The following is a 21338-nucleotide window of genomic DNA, read 5'->3' as shown; positions in this document are numbered from 1 at the left end:
TATAAAGTCAAATCATATCATAATTCTAATTTATTATTAAAATAACATATGACACATGGCATTATTTTATGCACTTATGTCTCGTTGTTTTGTGTCTTTTAGGAGTACCACCAATTTCTCATAATCATTGTTTTAAATATCCCCGACATGGCCCGATATATACCTCGATATATTCTTTTACAGGACTTGACGTAACTAATATGGTCTCTAAATATCATTTATCGTATTTTGCCTATTTTGGACGTTATATTCCCAATGTAGCCGATATATTAGCCCATATATTGGCTAATATATCCTTTTATATGATTTGTCACAAAACAATATACTATGTTTGGCAATTTCTGGGCAAGATATCATGTTTCCCCATTATATCAAATGATATTTTGACCTAAAAAAATTGATGACATGTAGCAATGTCGATGTGTACTTTTATTTATTTTATAACGTTGATTAGTGATCCTAAACATATATTATTTACATTTTGTACTTAGATTTCATTAAGTATATTAAGATTATATTTTAATATATTATACTATATATGTAAACATCTGTTTTATAATTCTGATATTTACAACATATTCTCGATATTTCCGCGATATCCGCAATCCAATATGAATTTTGAGCACCCGATATTTCCTTGATATCCTATATTCATAACCTTGCTCATAATATATAAAGGAGGGTTGACTATTCCTTAGTTATTCTCTTTGCGACTTATTTTGTCATTTTTTTTTCTATTTTCTCTTTTTCCCCTAGTATTTTTCTTTTTAGACCTTCATTTCCTTTCAACTTAATTTAAATATTAATTTTATTTTAAAAGGTATGACCCTAGAGGATGAATGGTGCAAATAAAAACTAAATGCAAAGTTTATGTAAAATACAAGTACAGATGCATAGAAATAAAGATTGAAAATTCAATGAAACTTCCAATGGAATGCTCAGCACATAGATAAACAGAAGCATACGAAACAATGCAAAATCACAAGCACTCAGAAACGAGATAAGGTCATCATAAAGAACTATCTTAAAAAGGTCCAACAGAACTACCAGAGCAATGCAAAATCACAAGTACTCAGAAACGAGATAAGGACATCCTACCGAGCTATCTTAAAAAGGTTCAATAGAACTACCAAAGCAGCACATAGTAAAGTAAAATAGATAGAACAACCAAAGCAACACATAGTAAAGTAAAATAGATGGACAATAATCAAACCACAGAGAGATGGCTTACCTATGAACCAGGGTACATCCACCTACCTAGCACCGAAGCTAAGATATTTCAAATCCACTATTATGAACTACCGCCAGAAGCCAAACAGACTAGAACCTCGTCAATCACCCAACTGCGTGCACTGGACTTCAACCTTTTATCATTCTCAACATCTTGAGATGATAGCGCACTCTCTAACTCTAGAGAGAAACCTCTTTTACAAAAGTCAATAAAATATTTTCTTTTCTCAATAATAGGGAGAACATAACAACAACATCACAACGCTTCTAACTTCACCAATGCACGAACAAGATGAACTATCATACATGCTTAAGCTATAAAAAGACAATAGTTAATTCTGACGAGATGAAACAAGCAGAGAACTCCCAAGCTCATAAACATATGATGGTTCTATTTCATGTTTAATAACCAATTTAAACATCAAAAACATAACCATCGTCCAACTTTTCTTTCCCTTAATCCTTCAAGCATTCATCAATTATGGAAGATCGAAAAATCTATAGATAACCACAATGATGCAGATTTACGAATTCAAAAATTGTGCCTGTACCTGAATTGGTTGTCTGATCTGATTCGCTACTTGAATAAGACAAGGAATATTACATATACGAGTTAAAACTCAATTACATAACAAGGTTAGACTTTCTAATTAAAAAAAAGAATATCATAAAACACATATTTTTGCCTAATTCACTTCAAAAGTTCAATTCTCATACAGTGAATCGGCATTGCTCCTTTCTAATTTAATGATAAAAGCATCCTTCAATGTGAGAGGATGTTCTTAATAAAGTCATAAAACTCAAACTTACATCTGATGCAATGAAGCAAAGTTTGACTGCAAAATTAAATGTGCCAGAATGAGTTATTTGTTCCTCTTCCGCCTGCCCTTCCCTTTACCTTTTGCTTTACCTTTGCCCTTCTTCTTCACCTTTCCATGCATTCGAGGTGAAGGATCATTGCTTCCTGGCTTTTTGCGTTCTAAAAGATGTTTAACATTCAGTACACCTCTGCTGAAGTGCCCCTCGCTTGCCTTCAGAACTCTGTCCTCTGCTTTGCGCTTCTCTACTTTATGACTACTAGATTGTTTCATAAATATTCCGAGAATTTGCTCCTGAGGAAAGGTTTGAAAAAAATTACAAAATCTGGCATTTTTTAAAGCATAGTGAAGGCATGCACAGAATGCACAGAAGTCCATGAAAATTATTCTCACCTCTTCAATTCTTTTCTCCTTTCTTTTCTTTTGGTTTTTAAACTGCACCTTTCCTACACTTAGAGGCACCCGATGCATTTTAGGTGCCTGTTAATGGAAAATCTTCAATAAGTGTAGAAATATTTGCAGTTTGGTTGATAAATAGTGTGTAAAGCAATGGTCTCAGCAGAAATTACCTTCCCGCCCAAGGCTACCACTCTCTCGTTTTCCAGCTTCTTCCGCTCTTTCCAAGTCGAGCAGCCTATATGTGAAACAATGAAATTATTAGATAAAACAATTTGAAGTAAATAACCATCAATTAGAGTCAAAATATTCCTACATCTAGCTACACAACATATTGATTAACTCTTTCTGCTAAAACATCTTTATTGCCAATCAATTAGAAGAATATTTGACACAAGGATAAAGTAACCAACATACCATATCAGTTGGTGACTTTATATTGATCAGTGGTTTTGCGATCCATTTAAAATTGTTGAGGGTGGTTGAGAGTAAGTATAGACCCATGAAGGAGAACAAAGTTGCTTTGAAGAAGAGGAAGTACTTCAATCCAGTGATTGATATTACAAAAGCTGAGTCTAAGAATTGACTGTTTTACCCTTCCATATGGTCTCTTAGCTCCGCAATCCTTACTAATTCCACAGCAATAATGTGGTGAAAAACTTTAGAAAGGCGAGGATGGTTTTCTAGATATGGTATTATATCTTGACATGGAGTAACAAGCTAAGGTCTTTGATGAGTTGGGGGTGCATACTAGGAAAGGGTTCATTTAGTAGGCACAGGTGGTGAAGCCTAGGAGGAAAAAATGGAGTTAAACCACCTAAGTAAACTGACTTTAGAAATTAGTCACTTATTTATTTAAGTAGTGAGTTAAACTAATAAACTATAATTTGTAGTTGGTTGATGGTATTTGCAAAGCAGGAATTGTTCCTTTGTTGATATTTTGGAACTTGAGACTTCTATATTCCAGATACTTTATGTGTGCCGGTGTGTAGTATTATGCTAGCTTATTGAGTATTATAAATCTATAGATTTTTCTGCATTCTTTCATGAGTTTAGAGCATTTATCATAAATTATCATAATTTAAAATTAAAAAAAGATCCTCCTTGGTAGAGACTACGCACCTAGCGCTTTCTATAACATTGCTTTTAATTGGTAAGTCTTCAGACTTGTACGATGGCCAAACTCGTCATAGAGCATAGTTGGAGACCCTTATCAGAGCTCTTCAGCTAGAGGACAAGAAGACAGGAAGCAAATGGCAGAAGCACGGTCCCATCACCAAAGAGATCTGATGTCGAGCAATCAAAGGTGTGTGAAGATGGATTATCAGGTTCGGTTGAGGACAAGAGAAGAAAACAAAGACGGATAATTCTCTCCCCTTTTTTTGCGATATTTTACATTGACATTTTCGATAAGGATGTCGAGCAATCAAAGAAGGTGTGTAAAGATGGATTATTAGGTTCGGTTGAGGACAAGAGGAGAAGAAAATAAAGATGTATAATTCCCGTCCCAATTTTTCTTTTCCGATATTTGACGTTGACATTTTCAATATGGGTGTGCGTGGGCCGATTCAAATAGCAAGTCAAACCAGCCTCGCCTGCCTTGGCTCGAGACCTGACCCAACCCACAGTGGGTCGAGCCTAACCCAGCCCATGATATACCCGCACCGTGGGGCGGGCTAGGTTTTGCTCTAACCTATGGATAAAGAACTAGGCCCGACCCATTCTTGAACCGGCCCACCTTACGTAATAGTTACAATTTTTTCTCAGAAAATTCCAGTTCAGCCCAACTATAGGTTTGAAAATAATTCAACCCAGCCCATTTTATTTTTATTATTCATGATAGCCCAACTCAACAATCAGGCCGTCCTATGGTGTTTTAAAAGCAAAATGCAAGGTTAAGACAATGAGGTCCATTGTTGCCTGAGGTGAAAGGCCATAAAAAAGGTGATTGCCTGAGTGAACCAAGACGATAAATATTCAAAACATTCATAAACATTATAAATGATATGCAAATATCAATAAATAGCAACACCACAAATTAATCAATGCCAAATTTTCAAAGTTCACGGATCTAATAATTTATAAACAATCTATAAATAAAGTAATAAGCAACAAATACTAAATAGTAATATTAACCAATATTGCTAAAATAGATTATTAAGCAGCAAACTTCAAACTTTAGGGTTCAACTTTGTAGCATGTCGACCAAATGATATAGGTAATAAAGTACATTACAACAAAAAGGCAAAAAAATCAACTAAGAAAAAAAATATAAATTCAATAACAAAAACTTTACTTTATTGAACACCTTCTACACCCTCAAAATTTTAAAACAGAGACAAATATCATGTGTTTTGCATCACATGCCTTAGGCAAATGCCACGCCTAAGAGGCCAAGGCAAGGTCATGAGGTGCTAAGGACAGCTCCTAAGGGCAACAAAAGGCGTTCACCTCAGTAAGCTTCATCGCTTAGCAAAACGCAAAGCGCTAAGTTAGAAAGAAGATTGTCTCGCTTGAGCGCTTAAGCTCTTAAGGTGCATCGCCTTTAAAACACCAAGTCCCGTTTAAAAAAACCCACATGTCATTGCCATGAGTTAGACTAGCGCACAAATATTAACTTCTTTAATGTAGATTTTCTTTCTTTCAATGGTCTGATCTTCAGCAAAAATCCTCCAATATGCTATAGATGTACTATTGAGGTCAATATCTCATAAGCAACTCACACTATGTAAAAAAATAGACTAATATGTACTTCATTGTCCAAATCGTCATACTTAAAAGTAGAAATTTACTAATGTAGTTATTTGATAGAACATTAACATATTTTTTCAGCATGATATGAGACGTAACTTAATTGAAAATTGCAACCTCAAAGGGTTTGAGTTGTAATTTTAGTAGTATAAATTTTCTAAGTTGTATGTAGTATTTTGAAGAATATTTGTAATCATTTTGATTTACTGAAAACGCTCAAATTATTGTGAATCTTTTGTCCTTTAAGATAACTTTGTCACCAATTGTAAAATTATAGGGTTTAGACGTCGCAGAAAGATAAAATACAAGTTTCCCTCTTTACAGTACATATACTACTCTAGCAAAAAGTTCAAAAAGAAAAGAATACTGAAGAGAAAAAAAAAGAACACGGGCTGAACAATTTTGCCGGTAAAGTTTTAAAAATAGATTTGATTGTCTTCAAGTCATTGATTAAGATCTTATCTGCATAAATGAGGATCAACGATGTCTAAGATGCAATTGATAGTGATGAAAGACAGCGGAAAAGTTGATGGACTTATGGCAAAGTCAAAGGATGTATCCTTGGTGGATCGGTGGTTGTTATTCATGATTAGGTTTGAGCTCATCGCAGAGGATGATAGATCGAAGGAGAAAGCAATAGGGACAAGTCGTCAAAGAGATTTAATGTTAGACAAACTTAGGCAGTGTGTGGAAAAATGGATTTATTGGATCTTGAGAGGAGAAGATAATGAAGATAGATACTAAATACATGATTTTCTCATATTTAAGGAATTTAGATTTTGTTAGTACATTTGTATTGTGTTTACAAGTTGTCTTTAATCCAGATATATTCAACCAAACAAAATTAGCTGGACACCAAAATTTAAAGGGTCTATAAATACTTCAATGAAAATAAAAATATTCATTCGCGCAACTAAATCTAAATAATATAGGTACTTGCACTTAATGTTACAAAAGATGATTGACACTTCTTAACACTAGATGGCGCATAACACCTAGCCATGTATGCAACTTTTTTTCAAGAAATACCAAACCCTAGATCGACCATCAAACAATGTCTAATTTTTTATTCTCGTTGAATTAATTTGTATAACTTAGCCAAAAATAAGAAAAAAAGAAGAGATGGAGGTGAAACATAAAGTTCCCGCAAACAAAGAGGGGGGACAAAGAGAAAATGAGAGGGGAAAAATCAAATCAACCCTACTTGATTGCAGCAAAAAGATTTGAAAGGCAACTGCATTGGCCAAGGTTCAACAAAACCCTATAGCGTGGCAGTTACTAACTTTGATGAAGGCAAAGGCTTCTAGAAGGCTAAGGCTTCAAGAAATCTAGGGCTTCAATTAAGGCTAGGGTTTGGAGGGCTGTGGAGGCTGCTCTACTTCGTGATGATATGGCTGGTTTGAGCTTGTAGTGGAGGATGCTCAATGACGAGATATTAAACTTCAAGATTTCTTGGGCTTTGACGATGTTTGGGTTGACACTTTTTCTTTTTTGATTGCCAAAAATGGAAGGAAACCAATTTTGGTGTTTTATTCAAAAAGGGATATCTAGTTTGGGTTTCCTCATAACACAAAATAACTTCTTTATTTTTTCAACTACAACAGCGTGTTTAAGCTGCTTTGACGAAAGCTATATTTTGAGAAATCTAAGGCTTTGACAAAGGCTAGTTTTCTGCTGAAAAGGTTTAAGCGACCACTTAATGCTTAAGCGAAAGCAGGATAAAAACGTGCAGGATATTAGTTATGTGCTTGCTTATATAGACATCCGCTTAATCGGTCGATATTTAAGTTAGCGCCTGCATAATTTGTTTATGTTGGCGATTTGTTTTAACTTTGGTTGCGGGTTGTTGTTTACCACCCAAACCTGATCCAAATAACTAAAACGTAAAAAAAGAAAACCTTTATCTTTTCCCAAATACTACCCTCTCCATCTCTATCTCCTCTCACTCATTATGAGGATGATGAAGATAACTAGATGATTTAGTTTTAGTTTATGAACTTTAAGTTTTAGTTTAAATATGTTTAATTTAACAACTATTTGAGTATCTAGTTAGTTTACGGATTAAAATTTTTAAATATGTTTAATTTAATGACTACTATTTGAGTATCTAGTTAGTTTGATGTACGGATTAGAAATTAAGTAGTTAACTAGGTATTGAATGTTCAATAGCATGTTTGTTGGTATTTTCTTAAGATACTTTCTATCTCATGAATTGTACATATTTTAACAGATAAGTAATAACTCTACACTAGTATATAATGTGAGGGTAGTGAAAAGTTTAGAGAAATGGAGGACATATACAATTTTCTGTTGTATAGTTGGACGGGTAAATTTGTAATTTTACAAGAGAGATTTTCCTCCTTTCCCTCTTTTCAATGCTATCTCTAGAACCTTCTAAATCATGATATGAGGATAATTAATTATTCACGATATTATATCGTGTAAGTGATCTAAATATAAAATAGTAATAAGAGACATAAATATAAATAAACGCTTCTTTTCTAAAAACGGGAAGTATTATATATGCAAGTGCTAAGCATAACAATTAAAAAATGACTATGACAAATTTGAAGCATATTTTTTTATTTTAAATAGAAACACTCGAAATAAGTGGACAGTAATATTCTCATACACTTCACTCCTAAGTCTCAGATTTATAATAACACTATTATTATTATATTTTTAAAACTACATCTTGAAAACTTTTGAGCATTTTTGAGGAAATCTAAACTTCATATTAATTAAGAACTTAAAAACACAACGAAAATTTATGGCACTTTAACGCAATTAAATCTTTTAAATAGAGCTTAGGATAAATAAGTTTGGTGTCCATTGCACGTGCATTTGCACTTGTAGTAATGCTAGTATGTATTAAAAAAATTCAAAAACACATTATTCCGCATAATCCGATTAATCAACACTTAATTTGATTAATTGTTAAGGGGTCCTAGACTACACGCATAACAAAACCGTGTTTTGATAGGCTAGAACTCGAACTCAGATAGACCGGAGTGTGCTATGAGAAAACAGCCCGGATAGGGAGTTTGCATGAAGAAAGCTCAGCAAAGCGAGACCAGACATAAAATCCAAGGCATTGACAATTACTAAGTTGGATTTGCTTCTTCAATTTATGGCAGTATAGAGGGAGGAAATCAAACTGAGTGTTTTATGCAAAATGGATTCTTGAGTTTGGGTTTATAGCTAATGAGTTTGGGCTTTTACTAAAGCGCATAAAACTTCTTTTTTTTTAACTAGAGTGGGTCGCTTAAGCAAACTCGCATAAGTGTTTTAACTGTTTAGAAGCAACAACCTACATGAGATTAAGGCGCCATGGGTACCAAAGTGGGTACCTAGGGAACTTTTAGAAACACGCTTCTACTATAAGTTACAAATTGATTGATGTTATTATAATCAATGCTTTCTTCATCCAAATGCTTCTAGTATGGTTAGCATAAAAAAGAAAATTTAAGAAAAGTTCAAATATGTGGTTAACCTAACAACAACCAACCAATAATCGACAAAAACCTCAAAGTTTAAACATTAAAGTCAAATCAAGGTTTTAAATGTCGGATGTCGGGTTCATGTCGGACGACTGAAATCCATATCGGATAGCGAAAATCGGGGGACATGGACTAAATATCGGATTGCCATATCGGGTGGTGCTTATATGTATAATATCATATCCTAAATATAATCTAAGCATTTCTAAATTCAATATAAGCATACTTTATAAATTCTAGAGGCGACACCGACGATGGGTGGATTCCAACGTTGCAGGGAGGCAGTGTCGGGGCTCTTCTTCTTCGTCTGCTCGGGATCCTTCGGATGAGTCACCGACCACCCTCTTCCCTTTATCCCGATGACGGAATACCCTGTCACCCTTGGGTTCGATTGAGGTTCGGATTTTGGGCGTAACAGGAGATGGACGATGGGGGGCTGAGATTGAGGTGGGGAAAGGACGTCATCGTTCACAAAAGGAGTGATGGGTTCCCAAGTCCACTACAGCCCTAATTTTTTTTCTTTTCTTTCTATCGGGTTTATAAAAAACCCTTAAACATAAGAACAGGTCAAACGGGTTTGAATTTTTATTACTAAATCCAAATCCGATAACGAAAAATAGATCTAAAAAAAAGGGTCATATCAGCTGATTTTTTAAAGCTGAAAAATCGGTCGATATGGCCCCGATATTTCCGATTTGACCCTGAAAACCGATATACGAGTTGAAAACGCTCATGTCGTGTCGCTCAAGCCCTCAAACCGACATGTCGGACATGTCGGCCGATATTTAAAACCTTGAGTCAAATAGTGTCAAGCCTTTATGGTTAGAAATTCATTTAAGATACCACATTCAAATAGAGGCAAACACATTTAACTATCTACTAAAGCCAGTAAATCTAATGTTGAATCTCTCTAAACTTTGGGGAGTGTTTCACTAAAGTCTAACCTAAGTTTTTAATTCTAGATTGTACAAGTTAGTAATATATTGCATTAATTTATTCTTGATGAATGCGTGTAGTTTAACCATATGGTGTGTCATGTTGTCTGTAGCTAAGTTGAAAAGACAACTTTAGTGTTTAATTGTTTATTGTATCATTGTTCTATTAACCATTTGAGAACCAACTCATGCGACCCTCTAAAGGTAGCACTAAACTCTAACCTGAACTTTTTTTATTCCTCTAAACCCTCTAAACATTCGGGGTGTTGCACACAACCCCCTAAACTTTATTATTCCACTAAATCCCACATGAAAAACTTCATTGGATCCTCCAAATTTGCACATTCATGCTCTAACGTGTCACCTAGCAAGCACAAGGAAAAATATGAAACTAACCCCTACACCCAAAAAAGATTAGCTCTTTTGTCTTTTTAATAAAAGTGTAATTTTTAAGGAGTGGTCTAAAATACATAAACTTTTTGTTAAAATGACCAAAATATCCTTAAAAGTGGGAGGAGAGAGAAGAAAGAAAAAGAATTTGGAAAAGCAATGGGCCTTTTGATCATTTACTCGATCAAAAATGTGGCTTATTAAATAACCTAGGCATCCAAGTTTATTTTTTGGTGAAGTGCAAAAAAATTGTAGTATAATCCAAAATAATCTACTCAAAAGTGGTTACGAAACAAGCAAAAATGGATTATGATCCGGTTTGACCAAGTTGTCAAACAAGCTCACGGTTAAAGCTATATAACTTTTTATTGACTTCTACTATTTTGCATAAGTGATTAAGATCATATTTGATTAGAGGATAAATTTAGTTAGGGTTTTTTTATTTGTTGTTTGGACAGGAACATGTATAAAGCAATTATAAATGTACTCAATAAAAATCTTAAAATTGCAAGTGTGTTCTGTGTATATCTTTTTTTTTAACTGCTACTAATTTGCATAAGTAATTATGATCAGATTTGATTAGAGGATAGATTTAGTTAGAGTTTTTTTTCCTTCATTGTTTGGGACAGGCGCATATATGAACCAATTATAACTGTATTCAATCAAAATCTTAAAATTGCATTTGTATTGCGAGTAATTTTTTTGTGCTAAAAAAGTTCACAAATAGGAAGTACTGCAAGTTCACATAGTAGAAAGCATAGTGAAGACTCACATTTATTGAGAAATCTGTTAATTATAATTCAAGTTGTTTCCTATATAACAGGCTTATTGTTGATGAAGTAGATGATTTACATTTTTGTGAACATATTTATGACTATCTAGCTAATTTCACTAGCTAAGAATCAACAAGAGAGGACAATGATTTCTCTGTGAAGTTAGATTATATATCTGGAACGATAGCAAAAAAGTTCTACAAATGTTATAATACAACAGGTAATAAAACGCATGCTCGAGACTTAAAAAGGTCATTTATAGAACATATTACCTAAGTACTGAATATCCTTCAATAACTTGTTTATATCTTGTTCTTCATTCTCATTGTCCTGTTGATTTGCAAATTCTCTAGATAATGTTTTGCCAGATAAATCTGTAGACTGCAAGAAAAAAGAAATCATTAGATACATATTAATTTTGTACCCCAAACTAACCCACTTGAATTAAAAAGTGTGGGAGATGAACATATATCTATGAGAAAGATAGAGGGTTATGAAGCATGCAACAACCAATATTGAGAAGGACATCTTCCATATTAGGAATGGTGAAAACCCACCTTATCAAGTACACATATATACATACATACATACACACATGCATGCATGCATGAATGCATGCACACATACATACATAGTACACACAAGTACATACGTATAGACACACATGGATACATACACATCCAAATGCGCGCACACACTACAAGTCCATATGGTAGCAGCTCAAACTAATGTCCACAAGGTGCATTTAGGAGATAGGTTAATTGTTTGTCAAAATACAATAGAACTGCATCGATCTACTAATATAGCAAACATTGTATGTCCTAGTTCATCATCGAATTTGTTGCACATGGAACTATTAGAACGGGAAGAGTACCTCTGCTAGCTGTACAGAAATTTGTATTCCAATTTTCAATCGATTAATAAAAGGTAAGCAACATGATAACTAGGAGCCTCTTCTGTTGTCATCTTGAACAAATTGCATATACTACAATAATGTTGAACTCTTGGAGGATTCCATTGGATGTTCTCTTCACGTCCTCATGACTTTGTGGATATTCTCAAAACTCATTACACCCACCCATATTCCAATTGGATGTTCTATTCACGTCCTCATGACTTTGTGGATATTCTCAAAACTCATTACGCCCACCCATCCATAACTAATGGAGCAGGATCCTTTAACTTCAAATGTTGTTACTTTAGAAAAGCTCATATTAATAGATGACATCCCTCTTAATTATCTTTTCGTGTTCAAGCAATGTTCTCAACATTAAACTCAAGCCATACACCACCCTCAAAATCTCTCCTACATGCAAATAAATATTAAATAAATTATATATAAACCTTTGAAAAAATATCCATCTATTTTCTAATCATTGATAACAGTGCAAAACATTAAATAATCAATGATAACAATACAAAACTTTTAAACCCAGTGATGAAGCATGGGTACTTCATTTATTGGATAATGACGGACAAAAATCAATTTAATGCTCCGTTCAACAATGATATAAAAACATGCATCTGTAAATGCTTTGGTCAGGATGCAGGTTTAAATTATTGAGAAGCTCAAACTTACTAGACTTTGACTTCATTCCCAATATTCAACAAACTCATAGACTCAACACCAGATAATATGAGTCTTAAATTTAGTCCCTCTAACCATTAGACCAAAACTCCGGAGTTATGGTGAGAGTTGAGGATTATATTTTTGTATTCTAAAATGCCCCCCGCATGTTGAGCACCCTTTCTATGGGCTGGAACTTGGACTTCCGCAGGAGTGTCAATTTTTAGAAAATTTATTTTAAATTTGCGGCCGGTAGGATTTCAACCTGGGTTGCTCTGATACCATCTTAAATTAAATACCTCTTAACCACTACAACAAAACTCTGAAGTTATGGTGAGACTTGAGGTTTATATTTTTGTATTATAAAAATAAGCAAGCCTCAATCACTATGAATCAAAAAATAAATTTCTTCAAGAACAAAAGAAGAAATAAATGGTTGAGATACGAGTGGTTCTTGTGGAAATTTGTGATTTAGGAATTATTATAGGAACCGGCCAATTACGAGAGTTTTACTTAGCATTAACAGACATACAAATAACACAAACGTGATAATACTCGCAACTAACATGGATTTGCACACACACAGAGCAAAAAGAGAGAAAATTAATAATGGAGGCAATACTGCTAGAAATCTATGGCTTGATCACCACTAAGGCCCTTTTAATAATAAAAATAGTAGAAAAAGTGAACATCATTATCAGAATAAAAAAGAAGCTTATATTGATGCCAATTATTCAAGTTTTATCAGACTACAGATATCACACAACAAAAATATGTTAGATTCAATTATTATATTCGAATGAATCACACAAATCAACAAGAATGACAATAAGTTCTTCTATCTACAGATATTCCTATTATTCCTAGATTTTCTTATTTGTTTGTCGCACAAAAAAACTTTTTGAATATCTGGTGGAAACCGACTTTGGTAAAGAAAAAGCTTTTATTGCAGCTAAATATCCCTTTTTCTTCCAAATATTTCTACTCATATATTTATGGATCAACATTACAAGTGGGGGACAAAAAAATTCGTATAATTTTAATACATTGAAACCCGAATCATTCTATGGATTGATAAATATAGCTATTAGTGATTATCTAGAAAAAAAAAATCCATTATTGATACCAACACATGTAAACTTAAGGAGTTGCGACAAAACTCTTAATTGATCAACGCGAGTGAACTATGCTTAGATGCTTTGTAAAACCGCACCGCATCTACGAGAGGAGCTGATGGATGAGTGGGCTTCCCCTTTCCACTAATTATTTTCAACCAAAACACTAAATATGCATCAAAGATACATTTCCTAGAATATAATTGCAAACATCCAAACGGTGAATTTGAAGTTGATTTCTTGCAGAAAATGTTGCATGCAACATTTGTTGCTGCAACTTGCAACATTTGTTGCAAGTTATTTTTACAGCAAACCAAACAACCCCTTAGTGGACTTGTTTGAGCCTATGTAGCACGGACACGGATCCGACACGGCCATCCGACACGCCGACACGAGGAAAATCCTAAAAAATACATAGGATATGTGTGTTCGACACGTGTATCCGACACGGACACGACACGACACGGCTTCATGTTATGCGTGTCCGTGCTCCCTAGGTTTGAGCTGCTTTCTGTGTCGCATCTGCTTTTAGATGGGGTTTTTCTAAGGGGAAGTGGCTAAGGGCACAAAAAGCGTAAGTGGTCGCTTAAGCAGCGCTTTTGGTTACAAAACCGTAAAACAGGCAGTAACAAAAAGTAACTGGTGCAAACAAATCCACAAGGTCGGGAACATATCTTTTTCTCATGCTCTTTGTTAGTGCAAATCAAAATTCATTTTCTTGAAACAAGAAATAAAAAAATGGTTAAATGCATATATTAGGTTACTGTGACCAGGCTTATTGAGGCGCGCGCCTCGGGCGCGCCCCGGGCACGGGGCGCTTCGGCCTGGGAGAAATGCGCCCCGCACGCGAGGCGGGGCGCTGCACGCAGCGAGGCGCGCGCCTCGCGTGCGCCTCACTTGCGCCTCGCTCGCGCCTCGCGCGCGCCTCACGTGCGCCTCACACCTGCGTTATGTAACATACTCTTTCTTCTAATTTTTTTAATAATTTACATAATTACATATTTATATCATGTAATATACTCTTTCTTACTAGTTGCTAATCTATTTTCATCTTTTCATGTTTAACCTATAAAAAGAAAACAATAATTAGTAATTTAGTATACTTGTTTGCTAATTGTAACTTCATTCTCTAATTAGCATGCTAACTAGCAAATTATAAACATGTAAATATGTAATTGTTACATTCATTCTTTATCTTTTCATGCTAAGTAGCAAATATCAATTAAGAATACTAACTAGAAAATTATGAACAGTCATGTTTGTTAATTATATTTCTTAGTCTTTTATGTGACAATTTATAAACATATGCTCATAATTGTTAATCACTTAATTTGATGATTTAAATACATGTTTCTTGTATCTTTTTTTATTACTTTAAAAATTCATTCTTTATCTTTTCATGCTAAGTAGCAAATATCAATTAAGAATACTAATTAGAAAATTATGAACAGTCATGTTTGTTAATTATATTTCTTAGTCTTTTATGTGACAATTTATAAACATATGCATTATATTTCTTAGTCTTTTATGTGACAATTTATAAACATATGCTCATAATTGTTAATCACTTAATTTGATGATTTAAATACATGTTTCTTGTATCTTTTTTATTACTTTAAAAATTCAGTTAGCATAATTTGATGATTTAAGTTGATATTCTCATAATTTTGGATGTAGGTAACTAATATGTTGCTTATATGTTTTTGTCTTATGATGTTGGCAAATATTAGTTTGAGTTATGCGCCTCAATTAGTGAGGCGCGCGCCTCGTTGTGCGCTTTGCGCATGGTGCGCGTAAGGGACCTTTGCGCCCGGCATTGCGCTTTGCGCCTCGATAACACTGACTGTGACCAATGCTTTTGTGTCAGAAAACTATGGGCAACCTTTGCATACCTTGGTATCAAAACAATGTGCACGATTGAAGATTATACAGAACCTACACAGACGTATTACATAGAAATGGTGATATGCTCTGGATAAAATAGCATGTCCATTCTAATTCAAAATTGAAGTCTACTGGAAAGAATGTTATAGTTGACAATCTAATTACATTCTAACTATGAAAGCCAACCACTGTTTTAAAAAACCTACGCCTAGTCTGCTTAGGCGTACACCTAGGCCTAGGCGGTACCTAGGCCGCCTAACTAGCGCCTAGCGTCTAGGCGGTATTTAGGCTGTCCACCTAGATTTTACGAGCGTTTAGGGGAGCATTGTCTGCTCACGTGGATTACACCCTGTAGGCCTTGATTGTGATTTTATGTATGGTAGCCTACACGTGCTCCAAACTCCATTAACCTCCAAATATGAACACCTCCACTACCTCCTCCGACCTTCAGCAAAACCTCATCGACCACGACTTAAATGAAGAAAGAAAAAAAAACGCTCAGAAACCGCTTACGCGTCCGCATAGGCGACTAAGCGCTGGGCGCCAAGTCTGACGCCTAAAAACGCCCAGCGTGTAATGTAACATTAAAGCCAACAATAATCACCGTAATTGCTACCAGATTTAGAGAGACTAGCCAAAAAGATACATATAGGGGTTTCATAGGTCACGCTTTATTATCTTCATGCAACCAATCTAAACCCAGCCTTTATCACATCCCATTAATCTCATCGTCCATTAATCTCAATGAATCAAAAAAAAAATCTGATGGAGGGATATGTACAATGAACAGGTAGGGAGAAGTGGTGAAGATAGAACAACCAACCAACTAATCAGCTTCCAAGATCTGGAATAAGAACAAGAAAGTTAAACTAAGCCACAAAATCAAGCCTAGAATTGATTATAGATTAAAGATTAGTACGAAAAACTGATACGTGGTTATTCAATTTTTATTTTTAATTAAAAAATAATCTAAGTGGTGAATGTTGTTGGTTCAAATCATGATGCTATTCAGCTGATAGATGTTCAAAGTTCAAACTAACCTGAAGCTAATTATTTCTAAGTTTCTAACATTGAGGATCCCTTAAATATCTAGGTCCTCCAATGACATGGTGACTGCATAATATCTACTTCTTGTGTTCAGCTGAAATTTAAGATCTTCTAGCAGAGCTATTCCATTGAAACTATAAACAAATATAAGCTACTAGGAAATGAGCATGTTAAGTCCCAAACATACTAACAATATTTTTAGAGTATCAAGAGGTCACAGGCTAGACAGATTTGCTCTATTGCTAACATCAGATGCAAGGGAAGGAACTGTATTGACCTTTAGCTATATAAAGAAAGGAATTCAAGCCACATCATGATACCTTGAAATTACTCCTTCCAATAGCTGATGCTCCAGGGCGAGAGCTATGGCAAAAATTAGAAGGATCGTGTATAACTTCAGGTGCGGAATCTGGCATTGTGATTTTCTTCATATTTATTCCCTGACCAAGAGAAATCACATCAGGGAAGACAATTTCTCAAATATACTTCAGCTCAGTTTGATAAAGAAAATGTTAAGCTGCTAGTTGCATACGATTAACAAATAATCTAAGAAGAAATAATGAAAACCACGATAAAACGCCACATGATTAGGTTTTATTTCGTAATTTTAGTTCTAAATGCGATATCTGCTGAAGCCTAGTTCGAGAAAAGGGAAATGAAGTAATAAGCACATTGAGGGACGAAATTATGGTTTAGGGTTTTAGCTAAACCAGGGTTTTAGTTGATATAGAAAGGGAAATGGCGAACAACAAATAAAACCAATACGCAGGAGATGAACATACAAGATGCATAGATAACTTGAAGAAATAAACAATTGAATTGAATGGAGAGATTGATGAGTTTTATACCTGAGGGAAGGAAACAGATCAATATCGTCTCCAAAACTTAAAAGAGTGTTAGGATTTTTTTCCTTCCCTTGCTTGATACATCAATAAAAAATACCACATTTCAATTAAAGAACAGAAAAGTGTCAAGAAATAGCAAATTGAGGGCAGGGCTGGCTGGCGGTGGGTTTGCTGTGGGGAACAACTATGAGAGAGCAGGCGGTGGCTCAAGAAGAGACATGGGAAGAAGAAGAAGTTGGCTTGGGCTTAGGGCTTGCTATTTTTAGGAGGGTTAATTTCAGAAAACCCTCCTCAACTAATCAATAAAGTCAACTAACCTCCCCAAATTTTCTAACTCATCAATTCGCCTCTCTACAATTTCAACTTGTAATCAGATCCATACTTCCCTTATGTCGGATAGAGAAAATATATTTCATTGACAAAAGTACCCTTTTCTTCTCTTTACAAGAGCAAACTTTAAACTGACCAGTGATAAGATGGTCTAAAACTGGGGAGATGGTGATCACAAATGTAAGAATAAAATAGCAGTTAGTTGGGACGTTGTAACAAAGAGGATGCAAGTAAATAGGCATTTCTCCATTGAGCATAATTGTTCACAGAGGTTTTAGCGAACATTTTTTTTCCCACTTTAGCTGATTAGACACAAGAATAATGTGCATTAGTGCAAGTCATTGGTCCTGAGGACATATATTATCTAGGTTTTTGAAATTATGTGAGTCCTGAACATCAAAGATGCTTAAAATACTCGAAAAAAGATGAGATACGCATGTGCAAATTAAAGAATCAAGGACTTGTTCGTTGTGCAAGTGTCCTAGCATAAGTCACCATCAAGCTTAGGCGTCTTTCACACACGAGCACTTAATTAAGTCTGTTCGAAGAAGTCGCTGGGGATAAGAATCTCTGCTTTGATACTTTTGGAGTTTATCAGAGATTATTAGAAGAGAAAAAATGTTTGCAATTAACTCAGCATTCAGTAATTCTGGTGCAATTAATCAAGGGGCAAAATACTCATTAAATGTTTGCAATTAACTGTTAGTAATTTGTTAGCGCGAACTTACTAAAAAGAAGAAAAAAGGGAGGTGAATTGACAAGTTAAAATGTTTGGGGAGGTTATTTGACTTTGGGGATTACTTGAGGGGGTTTTCTGAAATCTTCCCAATGTTACAAAAAGCGGTAGGTGGACCAAGCGTTGACCGCAGGCCTAGCACCTAGGGCCTAGCTAGGGCCTAGCCGTAAGCCTAGGTGGCGCCAAGAAGCCTAGACCTAAGCCCAGGCCTTTTCCTTTTTTATTATTTAATTATAATAATTAATAAAAATAGCCAAAATAGTGTCATAAAGACCACAAACAATGAAGAGCACATCAACAAAGTAAAACTATTAACAAACTCACTCTAATGAGCAAACAATGAAACTTCATTAGTCACTATTAAACAACAAAGTAAAAAAATAAAAAATAAATAACAGTGACAGCGAGCAAGATCAATGCTAATAAGCTATTGTTATTAACTAATTTAACTCAATTTAATTTCATAACAATATGTTAATAACTATCTTTATTGTTAGTGTTACTTTATTTAGTATAACACTTCAATGGCTTTTGTTCTCAATTAGATTAATAATATAACACTCAAGCAAAGTTATAACTAATAGTTCACTGTTAAACAATTATAAGAGAACATCGAACTATAAACAACCTAATAATCAGGAATATAGTAGAAATTAGAGAAGAAATTACGAATAAAAAAAGAGAGAAATTTGTCACCTTGGGCTTGGTCGAAGGTGGAGGAAGTGTGCTTGGAGGTACGGAGGGCAGCTGAGATAAGGTTAGGAATCAGAGGTGGAGGAAGTGTGCTTGGAGGAGTCGAGGAGCCGGCGAGAAAGATGAATAGAGCAGGAGATCGTCGAGGTGAGTTTAGCGGCTGGCCAGGCGGCGCGCGGAGATAGGTCGGCGATCGGGTTTAGGGAGATAAGGAGAGGGATTCGGGGGGAGAGAGGTGGGCGAGAGGAAAGAGGGTTTGAGCTGCGGGTTTAGGAATTAGGGTAGCGGGTCGGGTTGGGTTTAGTTGAAAAACCCACCTTTTTTCTCCTACGTTTGCATATGGGCTGCGGGTTTGGGTCAATTGGGCTCTAATGCTTCTCTCTCTCTCTAAAAGCTAGGCGGCTCGACTAAGCTGGCCACTCAGCCGTAGGCATAGCCTATGCGCTGCCTAGGCTAACCAAAACTCCTAGATTGGCCGCTCAGGCCAAAATAGGCACGTGAAGGCCCCGGTAGCCTAGGCGACCGTCCTCCTAAGCCGTTTTTTTAAACACTGAATTTTTAATGTTGTCACGCCCCTGTAGGCATATAAAATTGCTTATAGGTCCCTTAGCACAGCTCGGCACAAACCGACGAACCAACGAGGCGACGAGATCGACGAATCGCACGCAAGCAACGGAATACATCCGTTCGCATTTGGAATCAAGCCAAGTGTTAAAGAGTCAACGAGTGATCCAACCAAGGACAAACTCGGACGAATCACGATCGAATCAAGATCAGTTTCGGACTCGAACTCAGAAGCGGATTTACTGCCTAATCAGGATCCAGATTTACTGCCAAATCAGGAATCGGATTTACTGCCTAATCAGGATCCAGATTTACTGCCAAATCAGGAATCAGATTTACTGCCTAATCAGGATCCAGATTTACTGCCAAATCAGGAATCAGATTTACTGCCTAATCAGGATCCAGATTTACTGCCAAATCAGGAATCAGATTTACTGCCTAATCAGGATCCAGATTTACTGCCAAATCAGGAATCAGATTTACTGCCAAATCGGGATCTAAATCAACCGAATCACGAGACCGGAAAAAACGGCAAAAACCACAACACCCAGAGGTGGCCGACAGTTGTCATTTCGCGGCCACCCAGAGGTGGCCGACAGTTGTCATTTCGCGGCCACCCAGAGGTGGCCGACAGTTGTCATTTCGCGGCCACCCAGAGGTGGCCGACAGTTGTCATTTCGCGGCCACCCAGAGGTGGCCGACAGTTGTCATTTCGCGGCCACCCAGAGGTGGCCGACAGTTGTCATTTCGCGGCCACCCAGAGGTGGCCGACAGTTGTCATTTCGCGGCCACCCAGAGGTGGCCGACAGTTGTCATTTCGCGGCCACCCAGAGGTGGCCGACAGTTGTCATTTCGCGGCCACCCAGAGGTGGCCGACAGTTGTCATTTCGCGGCCACCCAGAGGTGGCCGACAGTTGTCATTTCGCGGCCACCCAGAGGTGGCCGACAGTTGTCATTTCGCGGCCACCCAGAGGTGGCCGACAGTTGTCATTTCGCGGCCACCCAGAGGTGGCCGACAGTTGTCATTTCGCGGCCACCCAGAGGTGGCCGACAGTTGTCATTTCGCGGCCACCCAGAGGTGGCCGACAGTTGTCATTTCGCGGCCACCCAGAGGTGGCCGACAGTTGTCATTTCGCGGCCACCCAGAGGTGGCCGACAGTTGTCATTTCGCGGCCACCCAGAGGTGGCCGACAGTTGTCATTTCGCGGCCACCCAGAGGTGGCCGACAGTTGTCATTTCGCGGCCACCCAGAGGTGGCCGACAGTTGTCATTTCGCGGCCACCCAGAGGTGGCCGACAGTTGTCATTTCGCGGCCACCCAGAGGTGGCCGACAGTTGTCATTTCGCGGCCACCCAGAGGTGGCCGACAGTTGTCATTTCGCGGCCACCCAGAGGTGGCCGACAGTTGTCATTTCGCGGCCACCCAGAGGTGGCCGACAGTTGTCATTTCGCGGCCACCCAGAGGTGGCCGACAGTTGTCATTTCGCGGCCACCCAGAGGTGGCCGACAGTTGTCATTTCGCGGCCACCCAGAGGTGGCCGACAGTTGTCATTTCGCGGCCACCCAGAGGTGGCCGACAGTTGTCATTTCGCGGCCACCCAGAGGTGGCCGACAGTTGTCATTTCGCGGCCACCCAGAGGTGGCCGACAGTTGTCATTTCGCGGCCACCCAGAGGTGGCCGACAGTTGTCATTTCGCGGCCACCCAGAGGTGGCCGACAGTTGTCATTTCGCGGCCACCCAGAGGTGGCCGACAGTTGTCATTTC

General features: G+C 37.0%; 1 protein-coding gene across 1 annotated transcript; it reads right to left on the bottom strand.

The window, feature by feature from the left end:
• LOC109845570 lies at positions 1762-19191 on the bottom strand. The gene is made up of 6 exons (XM_020414836.1): positions 19014-19191; positions 16727-16846; positions 11066-11174; positions 2618-2682; positions 2442-2528; positions 1762-2342 (listed from the first exon to the last, which is right to left on the bottom strand). The coding sequence occupies exons 2-6, from the start codon at positions 16835-16837 to the stop codon at positions 2094-2096; spliced, it is 621 nt and encodes a 206-aa protein (XP_020270425.1). The 5' UTR covers positions 16838-16846; positions 19014-19191; the 3' UTR covers positions 1762-2093.

The sequence above is a fragment of the Asparagus officinalis genome, chromosome 6 (genome assembly GCF_001876935.1).
Source record: "Asparagus officinalis chromosome 6, Aspof.V1, whole genome shotgun sequence".
Lineage (NCBI taxonomy): Eukaryota > Viridiplantae > Streptophyta > Magnoliopsida > Asparagales > Asparagaceae > Asparagus > Asparagus officinalis.
The sequence above is the reverse complement of the archived record's forward strand: the minus strand, read 5'-3'. Positions and strand labels throughout refer to the sequence as shown.

Excerpts from the sequence above, each read along its gene's own strand:
- LOC109845570 (XM_020414836.1), bottom strand. The coding sequence starts at position 16,837 with ATGAAGAAAATCACAATGCCAGATTCCGCACCTGAAGTTATACACGAT. Across the intron at positions 2,529-2,617 it reads TGGTAGCCTTGGGCGGGAAG|GCACCTAAAATGCATCGGGT; the intron begins GTAATTTCTGCT and ends TTCCATTAACAG. Across the intron at positions 2,343-2,441 it reads AGGAGAAAAGAATTGAAGAG|GAGCAAATTCTCGGAATATT; the intron begins GTGAGAATAATT and ends ACCTTTCCTCAG.